This window comes from Hetaerina americana, unplaced genomic scaffold, assembly GCF_022747635.1.
Source record: "Hetaerina americana unplaced genomic scaffold, ioHetAmer1.1.p SCAF_5, whole genome shotgun sequence".
Classification (NCBI taxonomy): domain Eukaryota; kingdom Metazoa; phylum Arthropoda; class Insecta; order Odonata; family Calopterygidae; genus Hetaerina; species Hetaerina americana.
This window is the reverse complement of record NW_027287095.1, coordinates 33,314,968-33,334,241: the sequence shown is the minus strand read 5'-3', so window position 1 is coordinate 33,334,241 and position 19,274 is coordinate 33,314,968. Positions and strand designations below refer to the sequence as shown.

At 37.2% G+C, this 19,274-nt stretch overlaps 1 protein-coding gene across 3 annotated transcripts; it reads left to right on the top strand.

The window, feature by feature from the left end:
* The first annotated feature begins 48 nt into the window (after positions 1–48).
* Positions 49–13,653, top strand: LOC139693500 (endonuclease/exonuclease/phosphatase family domain-containing protein 1-like). Of its 3 annotated transcripts, none has more exons than XM_071591686.1 (12): positions 49–133; positions 769–977; positions 1,170–1,384; positions 3,581–3,767; positions 3,919–4,198; positions 8,027–8,333; positions 8,486–8,537; positions 9,012–9,110; positions 9,272–9,406; positions 9,949–10,153; positions 10,269–10,427; positions 10,978–13,653. In XM_071591686.1, exons 2-12 carry the CDS (start codon positions 834–836, stop codon positions 11,196–11,198), a joined length of 2,004 nt encoding a protein of 667 aa, XP_071447787.1. In that variant the 5' UTR covers positions 49–133; positions 769–833; the 3' UTR covers positions 11,199–13,653. The 3 variants fall into 3 exon arrangements, with proteins under 3 accessions (XP_071447787.1, XP_071447785.1, XP_071447786.1); XM_071591684.1 differs by having other exon boundaries at positions 7,973–8,333; XM_071591685.1 differs by lacking the exon at positions 49–133 and adding an exon at positions 260–645 and having other exon boundaries at positions 7,973–8,333.
* The last annotated feature ends 5,621 nt before the right edge of the window (positions 13,654–19,274 follow it).

Here is a 19,274-nt window from a genome sequence, read left to right as displayed (position 1 = left end):
CGCTGCTGCACGTCATTTCTTTTTTAGCATTACGCAGTGAAAAGCGAACACGGTTCGTTGGTACGCCTGATGACATCACTTTTTTTAGGGATGAGTAGATGTGTGACATTGGACTTAGGATCTGTAGTCACAGGTATAGTGATGAAAGAAACCGAGAAGATTAGTCATAGCTGTGTGACATTAATTACATCTTATAAATATTTTCGAGTGTGTGGTCGGTATTGAAAAATCAATGGCCTTATTGAACTTCGTAACCTCCTACTAAGTACACAATCTCAGCGGTACAGCTGAGTGATAACTGTTCAATGTAGAACAATGTATCATTATCTGTAGATTTAAGATGTTGGTGTATTGTTATCATAGTCTTCCTTATCTCATTTTGTGCGGCGATTGATTTACTCGGGAGTATGTTGCTATAGTTGATCTTGCAAGCTGTGTGCATTATTTGGACAAATATTCTAGCTCTTTTATTTTAATACTCTTTTGTTTACCATATTTGGAAATTAGAAAATGTTACCATAATATACTCAATTTTGCGGTCATCATTATTTGTGACGATGTATCACGCAGTTAAAGTGAAACTGGTTCGTCGGTTTTGTTTTCAATTTATAAAACGGGTGACTTTTTAATGTCGAAACAGGACAGGTAATATCACATGTGAGATAACATGCGTGTTCCAGTTGCGGTCTTTATCTTGCGTTTAATTCATTGCGTCAAGGGTTCACCATTCTATGTTAACTTCAGTGTGTATGTGTACGTTTTTTGCAGGCCTTCCTGTGAATTTGAGTCGGTGATGAATCATTTTGTTTGGGTGTGGCGTTAAAAGGTGGGCGATGGGCCAAGGGCCTAGCATCCCCACTGCAGGCAGGAGGTCTAGCATAAGGTCATCATGGAGATCTCCATTTACTGCGAGGAGATCTCGAACACATCAAGAACCTCTCAGTGCAACCTACAATTTTGTAGACAGTGATTTAAAGGTAACTTTGAGTTGTGCTTTGAAAGGAGAATAAGTGAGCACAAGATGTTTCACTTCGCAGCATTACTTTTCTGCTTGTTACTGTTTTGGTCTGGTTTGAACATTTTTTGTCGTGAAATATGAATTGGTTACTGTGTATAATTTCCTTTGTGTTTTCATGGTTCTTTGAAACTTAAAAAACATTGCTTTTCAGATGGAGCAGCTTAATATTAATTTAGCAACAGAGGAGGAGTTAATGACTTTACCAGGCATCAGTCGTTCAGTAGCACAGGGAATCGTAGAATATAGGCAAGCCATTGGTCGCTTTAATAAAGTGGAAGATTTAGCACTTGTCTCAGGAATTGGTGCTCATAAGCTTGACCTAATACGACCTGAAATTTGTGTTTCACGGAAAAAGAACAACTCGAGGTATACATTTTAACTTTTTTTATGCATGCATTGTGCCAGTCTTTGTAAATTTAAGTGTGATGATAGTGTTATGTCTTTGCGTGTGTCGAATTCCAAGAATTGATACCCGGTTGCATTGATAGAATATTTAGCCTCATCTTAAGTGAACTTAAATTGTAAGTAATTATCTTTGGACATATTAGCTGGTAGAGATGGGTTTTTCATGTAAAAAATGCTAGGCTAATTGTTGGTTACTTGAAATTATATTGGCTTTCATTAGGGTTGTTGAAAAAGTTAATAATATGAAACCGATTTCGAAATAGTGTCATAACAGTTTCAGGTTTAACTTTGTGGAATTCACATAATAAATAGTGTCATGTTTCATTTACTGATGTGTTGATATTCAGTTGTTAAAATTTATCTTCCATTGAATCCCCAAACGTAAATATTATCCTACTTCAGATGACGTTTCTGTTTCTTCTGAATTAGTTTCATACCTGATGAATAGTACTTGTGCATAATTAATGTGTTTGTAGTTACTAGACACCGATAGTGGAGAAGTAGCCACATGCTGCAAGTTTATTCATTTGAATTATAAAAATTGATATGGGTTTGGAAATTGGGTGATTTAAAGGATACCATCCCACCATACTTATATTAATGTTCATGTTTACATTATTGTTTAGCTATAGTTGAGTCTGGTGGATGGTGTATAGATGATCTCCTTACTTTCAGGAATTACAGTGGTATCATTAACTGCTGTGGTCGCTTAACACAGGTCTGTGCTACACTAGTTACAATGTCTTGGTTTTCACAGGAAATGTAAAACTGTTTCTTTTAAAAAATGTCCCCTGCTCTACTCTCCTCATGTGGCCTTTTTTTTGGAGAGATTCTCCCCTTCTCCGCCTGCGTCTTCATATTTTTTTTTGTTTGCTGAAGATTGCATCTTAACATTGTAAGCTCAAATATTCTATCCTACCCAGATCTATCATCAAAGACAATTCACCAATTTAGCATGCAAAGTATGATCAGGACATGCTTCAAGGACAAAATTAGATTGTGGTTAGCTTAGACATTTTTAATGTCCTCCATTCTCCGTATGCTTTTGCTGAAATGCCTCAACAGAGGATATAAGCATGTGTTTTAATCACAAGCATTCATGCACTAGCAAGGAAAATAATATCCTTGTTGAATTATTGAGCCATGAGGGATTGTATCAAGGGATAGGGAAATATTCAAATCAGTACTCCTGATCCTTTCTCCACACTAGCGAGAGGGATACCAGAGATGTCTTCTGTAAAAAAAAACTCCTGTGACCTTCTAAAGAGGTATCACCCACTCGGGGATTGTGTTTTGGCAAAGAGCCTCAAGGCAAATGTGGAGATACATGACATCATAATCATCATTCCTTGTATTTGTTCAACTAAGATGACTGAAGTGGGATCAAATATGAATTTATTCTATGGACAATATAATCATATTTATTTTTTATAAATATTTCTAAGCTCAGTGCTTTGCAATGTTTAGTACTAACTGGCTAAAATGATATGAAAGTATGTGTTTGTAACCTGGGAAAATAATACCTATGTTTTATTATCGTACATGATAATTTCCCAACCTATGGGGAATTTTTGTGGTAATTTACTTATTTTTGTCTGCAGAAAATAATGGCAATAGTCACGAAACTAAAGATGCTTATCCAAAGTTTTTTTGCGGCTATTGTGGAATCTTATGGTCTCTGCATTTTGCATGGAAAGGTTTCTTTTGTTGTAAAGTTTCACAACTCATGACTTTTGACTGAAGAAATCATCATTGTTGAATTTTTATTTTTGAGATCCCAAGGTGTGCATCCAATTTTGTGACAAGATGTGACATTAATAATTGCCATTTTATCTTATGCCTATTAATGGAAGAAGTTCTGTGATGGATGGCCTGATGTTTAAGTTCTTCTTTTTGTCTTTGGGGCACAGATAGAATATAGGAAGCTAAAAATAATTCCCATCTATCTACATCAGCATGTTACGAATATTTCTTGCTAAGAAGTTAACTTAATATCCGAATAATTCAGCATTTTTTACTGTGATTAGTGTTTCAAACTGACAATTTGACTTAATTGTCCAGAATTTAGTTGCATGAATTTTGATGCTTTTCAAAATGAAATTCTTCCTTTAAAATGTTTAATCCATCAAATTAACTCTCTGACCCTTTGTCTTACAGTTCTCCATCCTCTCGAGCCCAATCATTTGACAGCTTGCCCAGCAATGGCTCTGGTAACACTAGAACTCAAAACAGCACCGTTGATGGAGTCACAGGTAGCATTGCTGTACCACCTTCACCAGTTGTATCAAATTCGAAACCCACACCCATTGATATTAATACTGCCTCAGTGTTTGAATTGATGAGTGTAAGTTCTGTTTATTTTGAGCACTTACTAATATTATGCATTCAATGGACAGAAGATTATATTAGGCATGTGATTTATAAACTGATAATCTTAATTTTTATCAATAAAATGTTGCTGTTTTCAAAGTGTTTAATTGTTTCATACTCATTAGGTTCGAGGATTGAATCAAGAGCTGGCAGCTAATATTGTCGCGTACCGCGATCGACGTGGACCTTTCCGCTCTGTGGATGATTTGGCTCGAGTGAAAGGACTTGGCACATGGCGTCTAAATTCCATGCGATCTCAGTTTTGTGTTAAAGTTTCATCTGACAATTTTGCAACCAATGGTCTCCGAAATACTATTACTCCTAGTGGTATTGGCAGGAATAATGCATGGAAGATGCCAAAAGTGAAAAGGAATTTCAACTCCTCATGTGATAGCCATAGATTAGGTAAGTTTTGCTATTGTAACCACTTCTCTGTAGTCATGTCTGTCTTGGAGTTGATTGTGCCCCTATCTGTAGTGGGAAAAACCTTCGGATGCCATTGCTTGATAATAAAAGTATAGTAAAGTGATATAATACATATATAGCCAATTGGCATAATATTTTTAATCGTGATTTAGCTATTAACTTTGTAACTTAGTACTTAAATCTCATTGCCCTTAGCATTTCACTACATTTCACCTGTACTCTTCTGGCCATTTTCCTTTGTTCTTAAGTTGATTTTAAAGAGCCTCTTTCCAATAATTGAAACTGATACCTCTCTTAGTGAGGTTTTAGAAACAAATTTTCCAAAACATTTGACCTGCAAATGGTATCAAGTGTCCATCAATGGCACAGTTTGATGAATTACTGAAGATTGGAAGCACAGCCTTGAAAAATTCTCCTAATTTCTAATGTTGAGTTTTACATCTTCTGAGTTTTCAGTGGAAAATCAGAGGGTTGTGTAAGCCCAAAGGCGAATGGATTTTATCAAATTGGGACATTGCTTCAAGTCATGATCTGTAATTGACAAGCATTCTGTAGGTTGGTTCCTGCATTGCTTATTCATACACTTAGAGCATCCCCTGTTTAGTCTGCAATGGGAAGAGTCCTCCCAAATTGTGGAAAGGGGTTAATTTTTAACTTATGTTACACAAGATGACAGGAAAACATCCCTCACAGAAATGGATAACCAGTATTATATACATCTGTTAATGTGTTGATAAAATTTTTAATAATTGGAATGATTTGAATATCGCAATAGTGACTCTAATGGATAATTCTCCTCCTGGAAATTATATCTATTTCTTAATGGCACTGGCCAAAATATATTCATTCCCTCAATCTCTAAAATTCAGTGAAATAGATATGTATGGTATTTTATATGTTGTGATGGAGTAAATAGCATTAAGAGAAGAAGTGTTTCACCCAGAATCAGATTGTTCATATTTTGACCCCATAAAGTAAATTTTGGGTTGGATCTGTGGATAATACGAGGGTCATCCGGAAAGTAGTACCCGTTCGTGAAATAAAGACACAAAAGTAAATATTAACAAACATAAAAAATTTTATTTGAAAGAGGATACTTTAAACTACTTCTCAACATAATCTCCAAGCAAATTAAGGCATTTGTCATAACGTGTGACAAGTTTCTGTATTCCTGCTGCATAGTCCTTCGCCGCCAGCTCATTGAGATACGCGAGGGACCCATCTTGCACAAATTTTTGCATAATGCAGATGGTGTTTAACAATTTCATGAACAATTGTTCGAGAAACATTGGGAAAATGCTCACAGATGTCATCAATTGTGACGCGCCGATCGTTCCTCACGAATTCGTCAACTGAGCTCACCAGTTGGTCTGTAATGACAGACGGTCTCCCCGAACGCTCATCGTCGTGTGTGTTCCCCCTCCCCATGTTGAAGTTGCGACACCACCGCCGAACAGACGACTCGTCCATTACATTGTCTCCATACACCTCCTTTAATTGGCGATGAATATCACATGGGCGAACGTTTCTTGCATTGAGGAATTTAATCACTGCCCTCACTTCACAACTGGCGGCGTTCTCAATTTTTTTAAACATTGTAAACAATCACAGAAACAACACAGGCAATGCTAGCGTCACGCAACTTGGCTCAGAGAAGGCAGACAAGCCACTGAAGTTATCTGACCTCGTCCAGCGGCTACTCGCGTCGTCAGCACTTCATGCGGCACGAACGGGTACTACTTTCCGGATGACCCTCGTATTTCCATCAAAGGGGGAACATAGCATATGCCCATGTGCTGTGGGAAGATTTTCTAAAAAAATGAAAATAGATTGGGAATTCCTTTTAAATTTCTTCTCCCATGGTAACGACAGTAATGCACAACAAAAATTTGTGTGTTTCATTTTCTTTTATATCAAAGCATTATAGTTTTTTTCTTTATGGATTCGATAATATGTATAGGCTATGCAGTTCAGTTCCTCTTAAAAATTTGTTTTGGTTTTCATACGTCAAGAGAGCATTCTCTTTGTACATTCATCAATACAAGTTCAAAATAAACTTGAGTATTGATATGTCTATATACATCCATTGGATTTGATCGCAGGAACCTCAATGAAAGCAAAATGCTTCACCTACTTAGCATTCCCAGCAATATTCAAGTCAATAAAAAAACTCTTAAAAGCACAACATAAGTGACTCAGTTTATCTGTAGCCATGCAGTTTATCTGCAGAAGTATGATGCAGGAAGAAGTCTTTAGGAATTACCTTTGAAAATCAATTATTTCCTTATGGATATTGTTGTACAGGGTGCGGCAACATAACTTCCTTTTTTCAAACGCAAAACACTTTCAAAAAAGGAATTTACGTTGCTGCTACCTGTATAATGGGGTTGACTAAAATTTTAATGATAAATTAATTTTCCCAACACTGTTATTGATATGTCTCATAAGGGATGACAGAACTTGTGTGTGACATTAAGCAATGAGATTGGAGTATTTGCCTTCCCCTTCATTCCCTGGTAGGCAGTTCAGTGGTAGATTCAGCTGAAAACCTGTCGGTTGTGGATTAACTGCCTATATCTCTCCCATAGTTACCACCCCTGTGGTTCTTGATTTTGATTACTAATACATTGTATTGTTTTTTTCTAGTTACCCAATGATGCGCATGTCTTTGGAATGAACTTTAAGATTTTCAAAAGCCTCTAAATAGTTTAAATGGTGTTTTCAACATGTACAGACAACATACTCGTTGCAATACACAAATTAATTTATTAAATTAATTCAAATATTGGCACAAATTGAATTCTTTTCTTCATGAACACTGTGAAGCTATACTGAGAGTGAACCTGCTTACCTCCAAATCCTCTTTTTTCTGCAAATTACATTTCTATTCTGTAATGCATTGCGTACAGTTACATTTTACATGTGTACATTCAATCATGACTTGAGCCTTGTGAGCATTAGCGAATAACATGATAACTTTTCAAACCAGTTCCCCTTACAAATAATTCAAAATCTGCTGGGATACATAAAAAAATTATCCATTACTCCCATTATTGTATGTCTATAAACATAGTAAAATGCTAAATTGTGGGTCCTCACCTTGTCACTGCATGGAGCCTTTGGTCTGATTTAAGGTACTGCTATTAGCTCACAGAAAGGCAATTAATGTCATTTGCTATTCAAAAGTTGTTTGGAAAGTGTAAAATGCTTGTTCCAATTTTAATCCACCGCTTTAAAGTATGATAATATGAAATCTGGTAATGACACAATATATCCACTAAACTTACAATGTACATGGCACATAATTATCCAAGTTTGTGTTGCTTTAGGTTAAGGCACCATTACTGGATGAGAGGCTGCACCCATAAAAATTTTAGAGCATTGTAGTTTTGGTAAGATGATTCCTGGACTGAGAATTAGCAGTTTTCTTAATTTTTAGCACCTTTGATTGGAATTTGAAATGTATTTCCATTAATTCTTTGAGTTTCATTTGCTCAGCTAGTTGCATGAATATGTAATATGTAGTAATGCAATATTAATTTAATTGAAAGAAGTACTGGAAAACCATTCGCATAAATACTTGGAATTGACTTGACCCATCACTTTTCAGTAATTAAATTTCACAGCTTTAAAGTTTATTTCTATTGTCAATGCTTCATTTATTTCTCTTTAAATAATTTGTCATGATTATTTTAATTTTTCTGAATTGTTATCCCCCTGGGTGCATCTTTTCAATGCCTTGCTTTCTTTTAGGGCATCGTAAAACCTCATCTGCTCCTATTAAATACTCTGGTTCATTTACATTAGCCAATGGCATGGACTCCTCAGCATTGCCTGTTGTCAATGGGGAAGCTATAACATCTGACTATGATGAGCTGTTAAATAAAGATTGGGAGCATCACGAAAGTGGAGATCCTCTGTGGGACTTATTTGAACTCCTTTCACTCCATTCTGAACGGCCCATTGTGGAAGACATTGAAGATGGGAAATGTGAAATGAAAGGAAATGGTGTAATGTTAAGAATGGCATCTTGGAACTTAGATAATTTCTCTGCTGATAAAGCAGGAAATCCAGGTGTCCGAGAAGTCTTATGTCGCACAATACTTGAAAACAGGTAATGCAGGTTACTTTTTTTTATAGAAGTTCATTAAAATAATGTGTAATTATTTTGTTAATGAATGTGAGTTTAATTTATCTCCTGTTTCCAATTATTTTCATGTGTGAATTAATGTTTAATGTAATTATTTCTTGAATCTTCATTTTAAGGTTTACTATAGTTGCTGTCCAAGAAGTATTAGAAGAGGCAGCTTTGAAAAAGGTAATGGATATCACCCAAATATCCACTTAGAATTATATCGTAATGAAACAATTGTGATAATTTATTGCTGTCCCGATACCCCTCCTCTTTATTACTTGTATTTTTGAACAAAACTAGATGAAAATTTCTGTAGAAAGAAACCTTAGTTTCTTAACCTGATGATGACTTCTTTTATATGTGTTTAAAAAAATTCCATGACTCTCTACTCACATTGTTGCTTTCTTATAAAATTTTCAATCTCATGCAAGTTCCTGGGTATTAATCAACTATCAAAATGATTGAACAACTTTGCAGTCAATAATTGAGATGTTTATTGCTCTATTAAATTGTTAAATGACTGCGTTGAGCATTTTCAATTTAGTTTTTATCCAAAAGAAAATTTCTTGTTTTTCTTTTAATCTTAAGTTAAATATGTATATGCATGTGTGTATATGCATAAATGGATGTTGATTAATTGAATTCTTTATGTATTAGGTCTGTGATGAAATGAATCAACCAATCCTGAGGAGAGTAGCCGAGTGGAAACACAATTCACGGGCATGGAAATATGCAGTCTTTCGAGCATCTAAGAAGGTGAGAGATATCATTGGCTTGGTGAATTAATGTTTTTTTTAAGTTTATATGATATTTTACTTTTAGGTTGATTGTCAAATTTATTTATAATTTTTATATTAAATGAAACAGCTGTGATTTGTCTCAAAAGTCATGTAGATTGCATGTCTTTAAATCCACAGAGTGTCATGAGTCTAGGGTTTTTGTACGATTCTGGGCGGAAAGTTGAGTTAATTGGATCGTCAGAATCATGCCAGCTTGAGAAAACCCGTTCTCGCTCAGTTCCTCTGATTGAAGCAGTAATGGCTGTGTTTAAGGTGAGTGATTTTAATGATTAGGTATTCACCTAACATTCTGCTACATAGGAGACTGATACCTTGACTACTAATCTATGGACTGGTTTGTGTGATGGTTTGACGCTGCCATTTTTTCTAACTCCTCTTTATAGAGCTTTTGCCCATTAAATTCCTATTGGGAACAGTTCACTTTGTAATGATTGATTTATTATCTGCACAAAAACTCAATTTTTCAGTAAATCCTGATGAAATGTGTCAACTTGTAGTCATTAATGCCGTAAAGCCGTAAAGTTTCTTAAGATTCATTTTGTGGCTGAGTTTTCTGGGATCCAATCTTTTTAACTGTCAAATCAGGAATGTCCTGTGATAAAAATGTTATCATATTAATTTAATGTTGTTTTTAGTTACTTCAAGTTTATATTTTGTGTAGTTACGAGTATGCCAAGTATCTCTTTCCTATTCCGTAAGGTAAACTGGATGCATTTTAGTGGCATTTTTTGTTTTCTCTAAGTAAACTGATGAGCAATGATCTAACCACATTCATTTTTGCATTATTTGCCCAGGTTCAGCTCTCTACTTTTTCTATTTTAAATGTTTACTGTAATCCTTGTGGAGAAATCAGAAATGGCTCAAAGAGCAGCTCCAAAGGTGGCTACATATCTGAGCATGATTTAGCATTGCAGCACCAGTTAAAGTATAAGGAATCCCAGTCGGAAGTATTAGGCCCATTAGTAATTTTAGGAGACTTCTCTGGAATACTAGTGAAAGGTAAATGACTTTTATGAGATTGAAAGAAATATTTGATTATTAAATGGACAAATGTTTGCGCCCTTAGCTTTTTTGTGCATGATTTGTGCGTACATTTTTTGCAATTTATTTCCAGATGGGAAAACTCTCCTTCAGAATATAGGGAATGGCTTTTGTAATGTGGCACCAATTGGTACTGTTACCAATAGTGAGGATGCAAATGGACAACTTCGGCCCTTCAAACAATTCCACGATAACATATTTTTGGGCCCTGTGGCAAACCAGTGCTTCACTGGTAAGTACTGCAAATCACCATCATAGATATCTATCGAAGTTGCTTGTCAAGATACTTCAATGGGATCCTTTGAAATATCTTCAACATGACCGTTGAAGATATTTCAAAGGACCTGTACTCGATTGTTATGCGAGACTTGACAAATAATAATTTAGCTCAACTTTAAGGTGAAGTAGCTCTTGGCAACAGGCTCACCATCCTCATTTTTTCCTAATGTCAAAGTAGATTCACAAGATTACTGCCTTTTGGCATATTCTTATAAACATTTTTGTTTTGTTTCCAAGGTAATTTTTTTCTGTTCATTAGGATAGCTTCTTGTTTTTTCCCATCAGTCATCTTAAAATGAAGTTTGAGCGAGGAGAATCCATTGTTAGTAGTAAAAATGATAAACCCTGATGAATTTGCTTAGCTAGTGGGAAGAAATAAACTGGCAGTAGTAGGACATTTGATACAAAGTCTATTTGTGGCTCTTTCTTCCCATTGCCTGTCCCATGAAAATATGTTGCATACGTGTGATGAAAGTCGTTAAATACATTTTTTCTCATTGTAGGGCAATGGGGAGTTGTCAGGCGTGGCTTATGTCATTTGGCAATCCCCAAAGGCTGGGCCTGGGGTGGGCCAGTGTCAAGTCACTGCCCACTTTGGTGCCGGTTGATCTTGGAGCAAAAAGAGAAAGTTACACCAGTCACTGGCACAGAGGTCATGAGTGTTGAGGCCAAACCTAGTAAGTCAGAGGACAAGAAACATCAAAGAAGTGAGAATCTTGTGTGACTCAAGGCAGCTATAAAGTTGCAAATATTGGAGTGAATTGTGTGAAATTACAGGGATTATGTCACTACTCACATGCAGGCCGACTGTATAGGGAGCATAGGCATATTTTAGAATATTGAGAATGTCAGTAATAATTAGTGAAGTTCTGGTCTCCTCTGGAAGGTGTTTTTGCTAGAATGTGTTCAGCAGATTTTGTGTCAGTTCCTTTTCATTCATTTTTGAGAGTAGTCAGTAGAGTAAATTATGCTTGTATAACTGCTATCAACTACTCATTTTCTGTCAGCCTGGTGTCATGACTATCTTTGCAAAACTGCTTTTATTATTAACTCTACTGTCAAACATGTTTCTTCCTTGATTGTCCTGAAGATCTTACAGTTTCATAGTTAAACAAAAACAATTCAGAGTAAATGGCTGCCTCTAATTTTCAATTATTTTTATAAGAAAAACCATATTAAATAACTGGTGAAGTGAGTAATGGGCTGGCATAAAAAAGACTGACTGATGAAAAAATTTCTCTATCTCCATTACGTGTAGAAAACTCATGAACTTAATGTGGATTACAGATTCATACAATGGAGTGATCTCATTTCCAGGAGTTTTTACTTATTTATTGTCAATTATTTCTCATGTCTAACCAAGAGAGAAGTGATCTTCATATTTAATAACGGTGTGGTCTCTATGCCTTCCACATAACAATAAATTTTAAGAGTTTGTCATAAAAGTTCGAAGTGTTGTGTGATCAATGTGATATATTGTGTATGGTGAAATGCTATATGTTCCAAGATGTGTCTATTTTTGTGTTGATTTTTCATATATTTTTATTTCCTACCTCTTTACCGGTGGGAAAGAACTGTTTGTTATTGCTTTGAATTAGCCTTTCCTTATGGTATTTTGCTTTAAATGCACAACCAACCAGATTATTATCGATATACCTATATTATTCTATGGCAGTATTGATATACATATTATCAATTATATATATATATTTTTAATGGAATATATACTATATCAAGAGTTTCTTTATCCACTAGCAGCCTGGTGCTGTATGGAGATATCCTAAATTTTAGGTTTCCCTCTAGAGTGATCAAATTTTTAAGATATTTTTTGTCTTGTTATGAAGAAAATGTATAGATGCCCAACTTCTGAAATATGACTTGGGAGAATTCAAAATAGGAATCGAGCAATTAGGTCTGGTGTTGCTGTAAGGGCCAATCAAAAATGGTGGTGCAGTTTTTATTTGTGAGGATAATAACCATTGGTTTGTGGTCATGCCTCAATTAGGATTGTTTGATGAGTTCACAGAAAAAATCCTTTGATTCTGCATACCTTGTTGGTAGCAATGGCAGACACATCAGATCTTTCAATGGTTGAGGTAAAAAACCATAAGCTGAGCAGCTTGTACTCATTCAATAAATTTTTTGTCCTGTAAGAAGTAGATAATTTCAGAAGTTCACGTTTAAAGCAGCTAGAAGAAAATTTGTTGCAAAAATTATACAGAGATTTACTAATGGTTTTGAAATTGTACTAAGCATCTTTTTAAATATTTTGTCAAGTGTATGAAGTTTTTGATATGAGTTGAGTAGAAAGTTAGTAGCATACTAGCATTTCCATGGAATGGAAACTTTAAACTGAGAGAAGAATTTTAACCAGTACTGTTGGAAATAAACATTCTATAATGTTATCAGTTTCAAAACTGTTGAATTGGGACAATCACCTTGAAATTATCAGGTGAAAAATTGGCCCTATATAGATTGTTTCTTTTGGATTTCCATTTATTCATCTGTTCTCATTCAAGCATCAATTGTATGAGAATGTAAGTGGTTAAAATCAAATGAGTCAAAGCAAGTTTTTATGGCTCTTTTCAGTAGTAAATTCAGAAACATATATTTAGGTCATATGCTAATCAAATTTTACTCATTTACAACTCTTAAACTTTTTGTGAGCTTATTCTGGATTTGCTAATGATATTAAGTGGCGTTTTGAAGTGAACAATACCTGAATAGCACATTCCCTACTACCTCTTTAATATTTGTTATCTGTAAGTGTTCTATCTTTTCAGTATATTTATGTATGTTACATTGCAAATATTAGAAGTTTTAAGATTACTTTTGTGATGAGCTGAGTAACTTAAGTGTTGTGTATCGATTTTATTATGTTTGAACTTATACTGTCCAAAAAATGAATTAAGGTGTATATTATTTATTCGTATAAACAGTTACTTAAATTGCTTCTAGGAATCCTAGACTATTCATTCAATATTATTTGTCAAATTTGTATTTGACATGAACTGAGAGATCCTTACCTATTCTCTAAAATTTACTCTTATTACTAAAGCTGTAAATCCAATTAACAATCGTGAAACATAAAATGTTAACGAAAGGAATTAAAATATATCAAATGTAACATCTTTGTAGAGATTGATCTTTTTATCAATAAAGTGGGACTGTTCTTTCTACTATGGAATTTGTTTTGTAACTTTTTGCATCTTATGTTTGATTCACATTGCTTTAATTTTCAAGTTAATGAGGAATATCATCACCAGCTTCCTTGGTAGCACACATTTAGGTTGGTACAGGGTCACACCCAAAAGTGGTAGGACTGATTTTCTCTGGTGTGAACGGAGCGGTGCAGTGGGGTCTGCCTGGCAGGGTAAGGTGGAGGGGGCTCTCAGCAACAGACCGACGCCAACCTCAGTCGCCTGCGGGCTGTCTTTGAGTGAGGACACCGTTTTTAGTGAAGCAAGTTTTTTGTCCGCGTCGAAAAACAAAATGAATCTGAATTTAGAGCAACGTTATTCCGTGAAGTTTTGTGCGAAACTCGGGAAGACGGCAACTGAGACCCTCGATATGATCAAGCAGGCTTATGGGGACGCTGCCTTAAGCCGTTCCACAGTATTTGAGTGCCACAAGTTGTTTAAAGAGGGTAGGGAGCTCGATGAAGACGACCATCGCTCCGGACGGCCGTCGACGGCAAGAACCGACACGAATGTGGACAGAGTGAGGACACTGCTGAACACAGACCGACGCTTAACCAGTGCAGGAAATTGCAGACCAGTTGGGTCTGTCTGCATCCACCGTCCAACGCATTATTTCACAGGATTTGGCCATGCGCAAGATGTGCGCCAAGATGGTGCCGAAAATTCTGAGTGTCGACCGACAGGCAACGCGTGTGCGCATTTCCGAAGAAGTGTTAGCTAATTTGCACCGAGATGAAAATTGTTTGGACAGTGTGATAACTGGTGATGAAACATGGGTTTTTCAATGTGACCCCGAAACGAAAAGACAATCCGCGGAATGGCACACTTCCGCGTCCCCACGTCCAAAAAAGGCTCGCATGAGCAAATCAAAACGATGTTGATTGTGTTTTTCGACCATCATGGAGTGGTTCACAAGGAGTTTGTCCCACCAGGGGAGACTGTGAATGCCAACTTTTACGTGCAGGTGCTCACCCGCCTCCGAGAACGCGTGAAAAGAGTCCGACCGGCCATCGCAAACTGCTGGGTGCTTCATCATGACAACGCGCCGTGCCATGGTGTGCTCGTCGTCAGACAGCTCCTGGCCAAATACGGCGTTGCCACGGTGCCGCACCCGCCCTATTCTCCCGATCTGGCACCACCGGACTTCTTCTTCTTCCCCCTGACAAAAGACAGCTCAAGGGACGACGTTTTGACTCGATAAAGGCTGTTCAAGAGGCTTCGACGAGGGTCATCAACGGCATCCCCAAAGAAAATTTTCAGCGGGCGTACGGGGAATGGGAGCAACGTTATACTAAGTGTGTAGCAGCTCAAGGAGCATACTTTGAAGATTATTAAGTCGAGGTAAGTATATCGTCAATGAAATTCTTGTAAAAAAATCAGTCCTACCACTTTTGGGTGTGACCCTGTATATTGTGTAACACTGAATCTTCAGATTTGCAATGAAATTGTATCCCTAGATGTCAGACTATTCTGTATTTGTGGTGTAACAGTAAATAGAAACTCATGAATGCGGCAGAATGAAAACTTTGGATGTAGGGTGTTGGGTAACTAATAATATTTTAGTCATAGGACATGCTAAAGAATACAAATATAAAAATATATATTTTTTGGAATCAGTTGGCTTTAAAACCTTTTCCAACCCATTATGTGAACACTTAGAGAACTTGAAATTTACTGTCTGTTCTAATTTATATCCAGAAGAAAATACTCCCAAAAATTAAACCCTGCATACATTTCAATGCAAAAATTTCAGTGTAAAAATCATTCACCTTGACCGGTATATACCGGAATCCCAGTGTCGAGGCGAATGATTTTTATGCTCTGAAATTTTTGCATTGAAATGCAATTAGTGGAAGTTACTGTTGCGGCAACTCCTGCAGTTTCTTGGAACCAGTAGACATTAATAATTTTATATCTAGAGCTACACATTTCTTCTGCTCCATTACTTTTAGATTCAAGTGCCATCTATATCAAACATTTATTCCCTGTACAGGGAATGCCATAGCAGTAGGCGACTTATCTCAGTGAGTCTCATTCTACTTAATCAGCCTCTTTCCGACTACATATACCCCTCTCGCTATGCAAGGGTGCCAGAATTAGGGTGGAGATGAGGAGAGGATGATGGGGATAGTAGTGTCACCCTCTTATCCTCTTTGTTTTTTGCATGTGCTCTAGTTGAAGTGAATTCAGAAAAAGTTGAACGGATAACACCAAGGGCAAATGCAATCGGCCGAGACAGAGCCTTATGAAGGTTCAAGTGGTGTCAGATAAGTCGGGCATACCAGGTGATGGCAATCGAGTTCATGAGCTTGGTTGCCTGCCTAAACCACAAAAGCTTAACGCTGGCTATTTCCAAAGCAAAAGGTAAACTCAAGCCAATTCTTATCAGTCAGAGACTGTTTCAGGGCTGTATTTTGCATATCTAATGAATGTGGGGAAAAATACAGCAATGGATATTTGAATAGTTCGAGTAAATGTGTGGGAAAAATAATTTGGCCTTTCATTTAGAGTTCTGGCGGGGCGATCCGTTCCTCCTGTCTGTCAAGCGGTGTTCAAAGTAACCCTCTTACCTATGGTCGACTTGAACACCACTTTGCCAAACATTATTTCACTTCCCCTCCTACTCTGTGCTTGGGTTTCAGCATGGTTTAATGAGTAGTAGTAGTTTTGAGGGGAGGCGACCGACAGCTAAGGTCATTTGCGCCATAGGGGAAGGACAGGAAAGGATGAAGGGTGGAGAGAAACCCGGCGTCGGCATTAGCCTACTCTTTACGAAAGGCGCCAAGGGGTCCGCGGCTTAACGTCCCATCCGACGGACGGCGTACTCACTCAAAGTGCCCTCCACAAAGCACCTCAAGTAGGGATCGAGATACCTCTGAAAAATATTCAACACCGCCGGGATTTGAACCCGCGCCCTCAGGGTGGGAAGCCAGTACGTTAGCCCCCGCACCATCTCGATCCCCCATGGTTTAATGAGTATCGGTATGGAGTCGATCGGAAATAACAAGGGATGTATCACTTTGTGGAACCATTTCCTCCGCCAGCTGGCACTCTAGTTTCCATGGATAAAATAATCAACCCGGCCGCATAGTCTCCGGCCTAATTTTTATCGAACCCGTTTTTATCCAGGGTACTCATTAAATGAATGTTGTCTTTCGCGGTCGCTTGAATTGAGTTATTTAGGGCGTAAGTGTTATTTAAAATGAAACGATATCAGTAATGAGTTTCAAATTACGAGAAATATCGCCGCTGTTCTAAGTATGAACGGGGAGAACATATATAGCTTTCGAGTTAATATTCAATTCCTGCCCGTTTGCCATATTACCATTGTTATTTCAATTTGAAATTCAAATAAAATGAAACTTTGAGATTTCAACATCTAGCTTTTAAATCATAAAATGGGGACTCTGTTTTCTTATTTCGGGAAGTAAATGTTGGATTGCGATTTTCATATTCCGCTATGCGGCATGGTAGTCCGTTGGTGGTATAGCGTTGATCTACTGACCGGAGGGTTCGGGCCTTGGGCACACTTCAGTTTCAGCCTACCTGAGTTATTTTTCGCGTACCAGATCTTTCCTAGAAATAGCCGGGTCAGGGTTGGCACCAACCGCTCCCCCACTCTGATGTGTGAATTTCACGCACCGTTGGATTAATAAGGTGAGGTTTTAGCAAACCAACCTTTTGTTTCATTGCAATGGCTTTACAGTTTTGATTGAGATTCTCCGAACTGCTCGCAGCTAGTTTTTTTCTAGTCTGTGTTTTTTTGTGTCCATCCATTGTAATATTAGCAAAGTAAAGATTTGGATATATTCATTAATATTCGGTGTGTACGTTGAGATTGTATTTTTCGCAAATGTGCTGTTTTGCATTAAAATTTCAATGTATTCCGATCACAACGCTTCTTATAAACGCCGTAATGGCTCACACATTACAATAATACGAGTGACCTGTTTAAATAACAGCTTCTCCCTCCAAAAATGCTTTTCAGACACAAATCCAGGGTTGTAAATAATAGTAGCGTAATCTGAGGACAAAAGTGACCCTAAGACAGTAATTTTAAGACGCAAAGATGGTTCGGCGCTGGCCTCTTACAGAGAATGAGCAAGTTAATATTAGAAATTATAGCTTGGCTGACAAATCTGGGAACAATTTCAACATTCCCAGTTTTTATGACCCGTCCACCCCTGAAACGATGTTATTTTTTATTTTGCCTTTCCCTCGCATATTCTTTGCATATATTGCTAAACACGTGTTTCTGTAAGTATCAGAGTGTGAAAATAAGAAAATGTCGGAAACTAATACCTTCATGATTGGGCATATTTATGGCCGAAGTACTGTTATCAACAATTGTGGTTTTATCACGCAGGATTCACCGGGAAGTCGGAAGAATGAGGCACGCCGAAAGTGATCCCGAATCCACATTATTCCTTACCCTGCTTCATTTCCCGAAATGTTGACGGCATTTCATGCGCAACCACGGCTACAAAACGCAGCCTCTCTATTAGATCCAATACATATAATATTTATTGAATTCATAACACGTTTCTTGTCTGATAAGTATTGAAAACTCCCTTTTATTCAATGCCCAATGAATGTGAAAAAATGTGACTATATTATTTGAATGAACTCTACCATCACCTACCAAACCGACCTTCGGGTTGATTACTGTGTTTATGGTTATTATATGGTTTTATAAGGAAATAATGCGTGTTTAGAACTTCTAATAAAACGTGATTAATTTCACGAATGAGTATTTAATCACGACACCTTAGACGCGTCTCCAAGTATTTATTATTCCTGGAAAGATACTAAATTTCACAGGATCTTTCCGTAAATTAGTGTTTCTTAGATACAGTTCTTCCCGAATTGATTCTAGCCTTGGAGATTATCAAGGTCACTCCAAGTCTCAAGGGCGTTATTAACTTCTCAGGCAAGGATTCAGGAAAACATAAGTTATTAGGCTCATGGTCAGCAGGTGCATGACCATCGAAAATATTGCGCAGTGTAATTCGTATGCCTATCGCACGCTTCCTTTGATATGGAGCCTAGTATTCGGTCATCGAGAAAACACGTATGAGTTGGGAGGCTTTTTTGGACGTGTGGGTATGGAGCAAAAAATGTGTGGAAGGAAAGATGAACGAAGAAGTCCCAGGCATGGTAGAGGGGTGTTGCGAATAACTCAAAAGAATCAGGAAAAAAGGACGGAAAATATTACAAGGCAATGGGAAGCTGTGAAAGAATGATAGGGTGAGCGAGGTAGATGGAGGAGGAAGAGGAATTTGCACGGTATTAAGCTGGGTAAAATGATGCGAATCTAGAGAATGATTTAGAGAAACGCCAACTCTTTTGTTTGTGCTAGAGTTAAGTTATTTAAAGAGATCACGAAATTGTGCCATACTTTTCAGCGTCTATCGAAAACCTACCTCTGATCATTAGACTTACTTCTATAACACAAGTAATATACATGGGGAGAGCGACGGGGAGGCTATATCGCTAAGTGCTAACGTGTTGTGGTATTTCCAATATGATGATATTCCTCTAGCTTTCAATAAAAGTGTTTTCATATTTTGCCAAACGAAAAACCAGTCCTTCACGGCAAC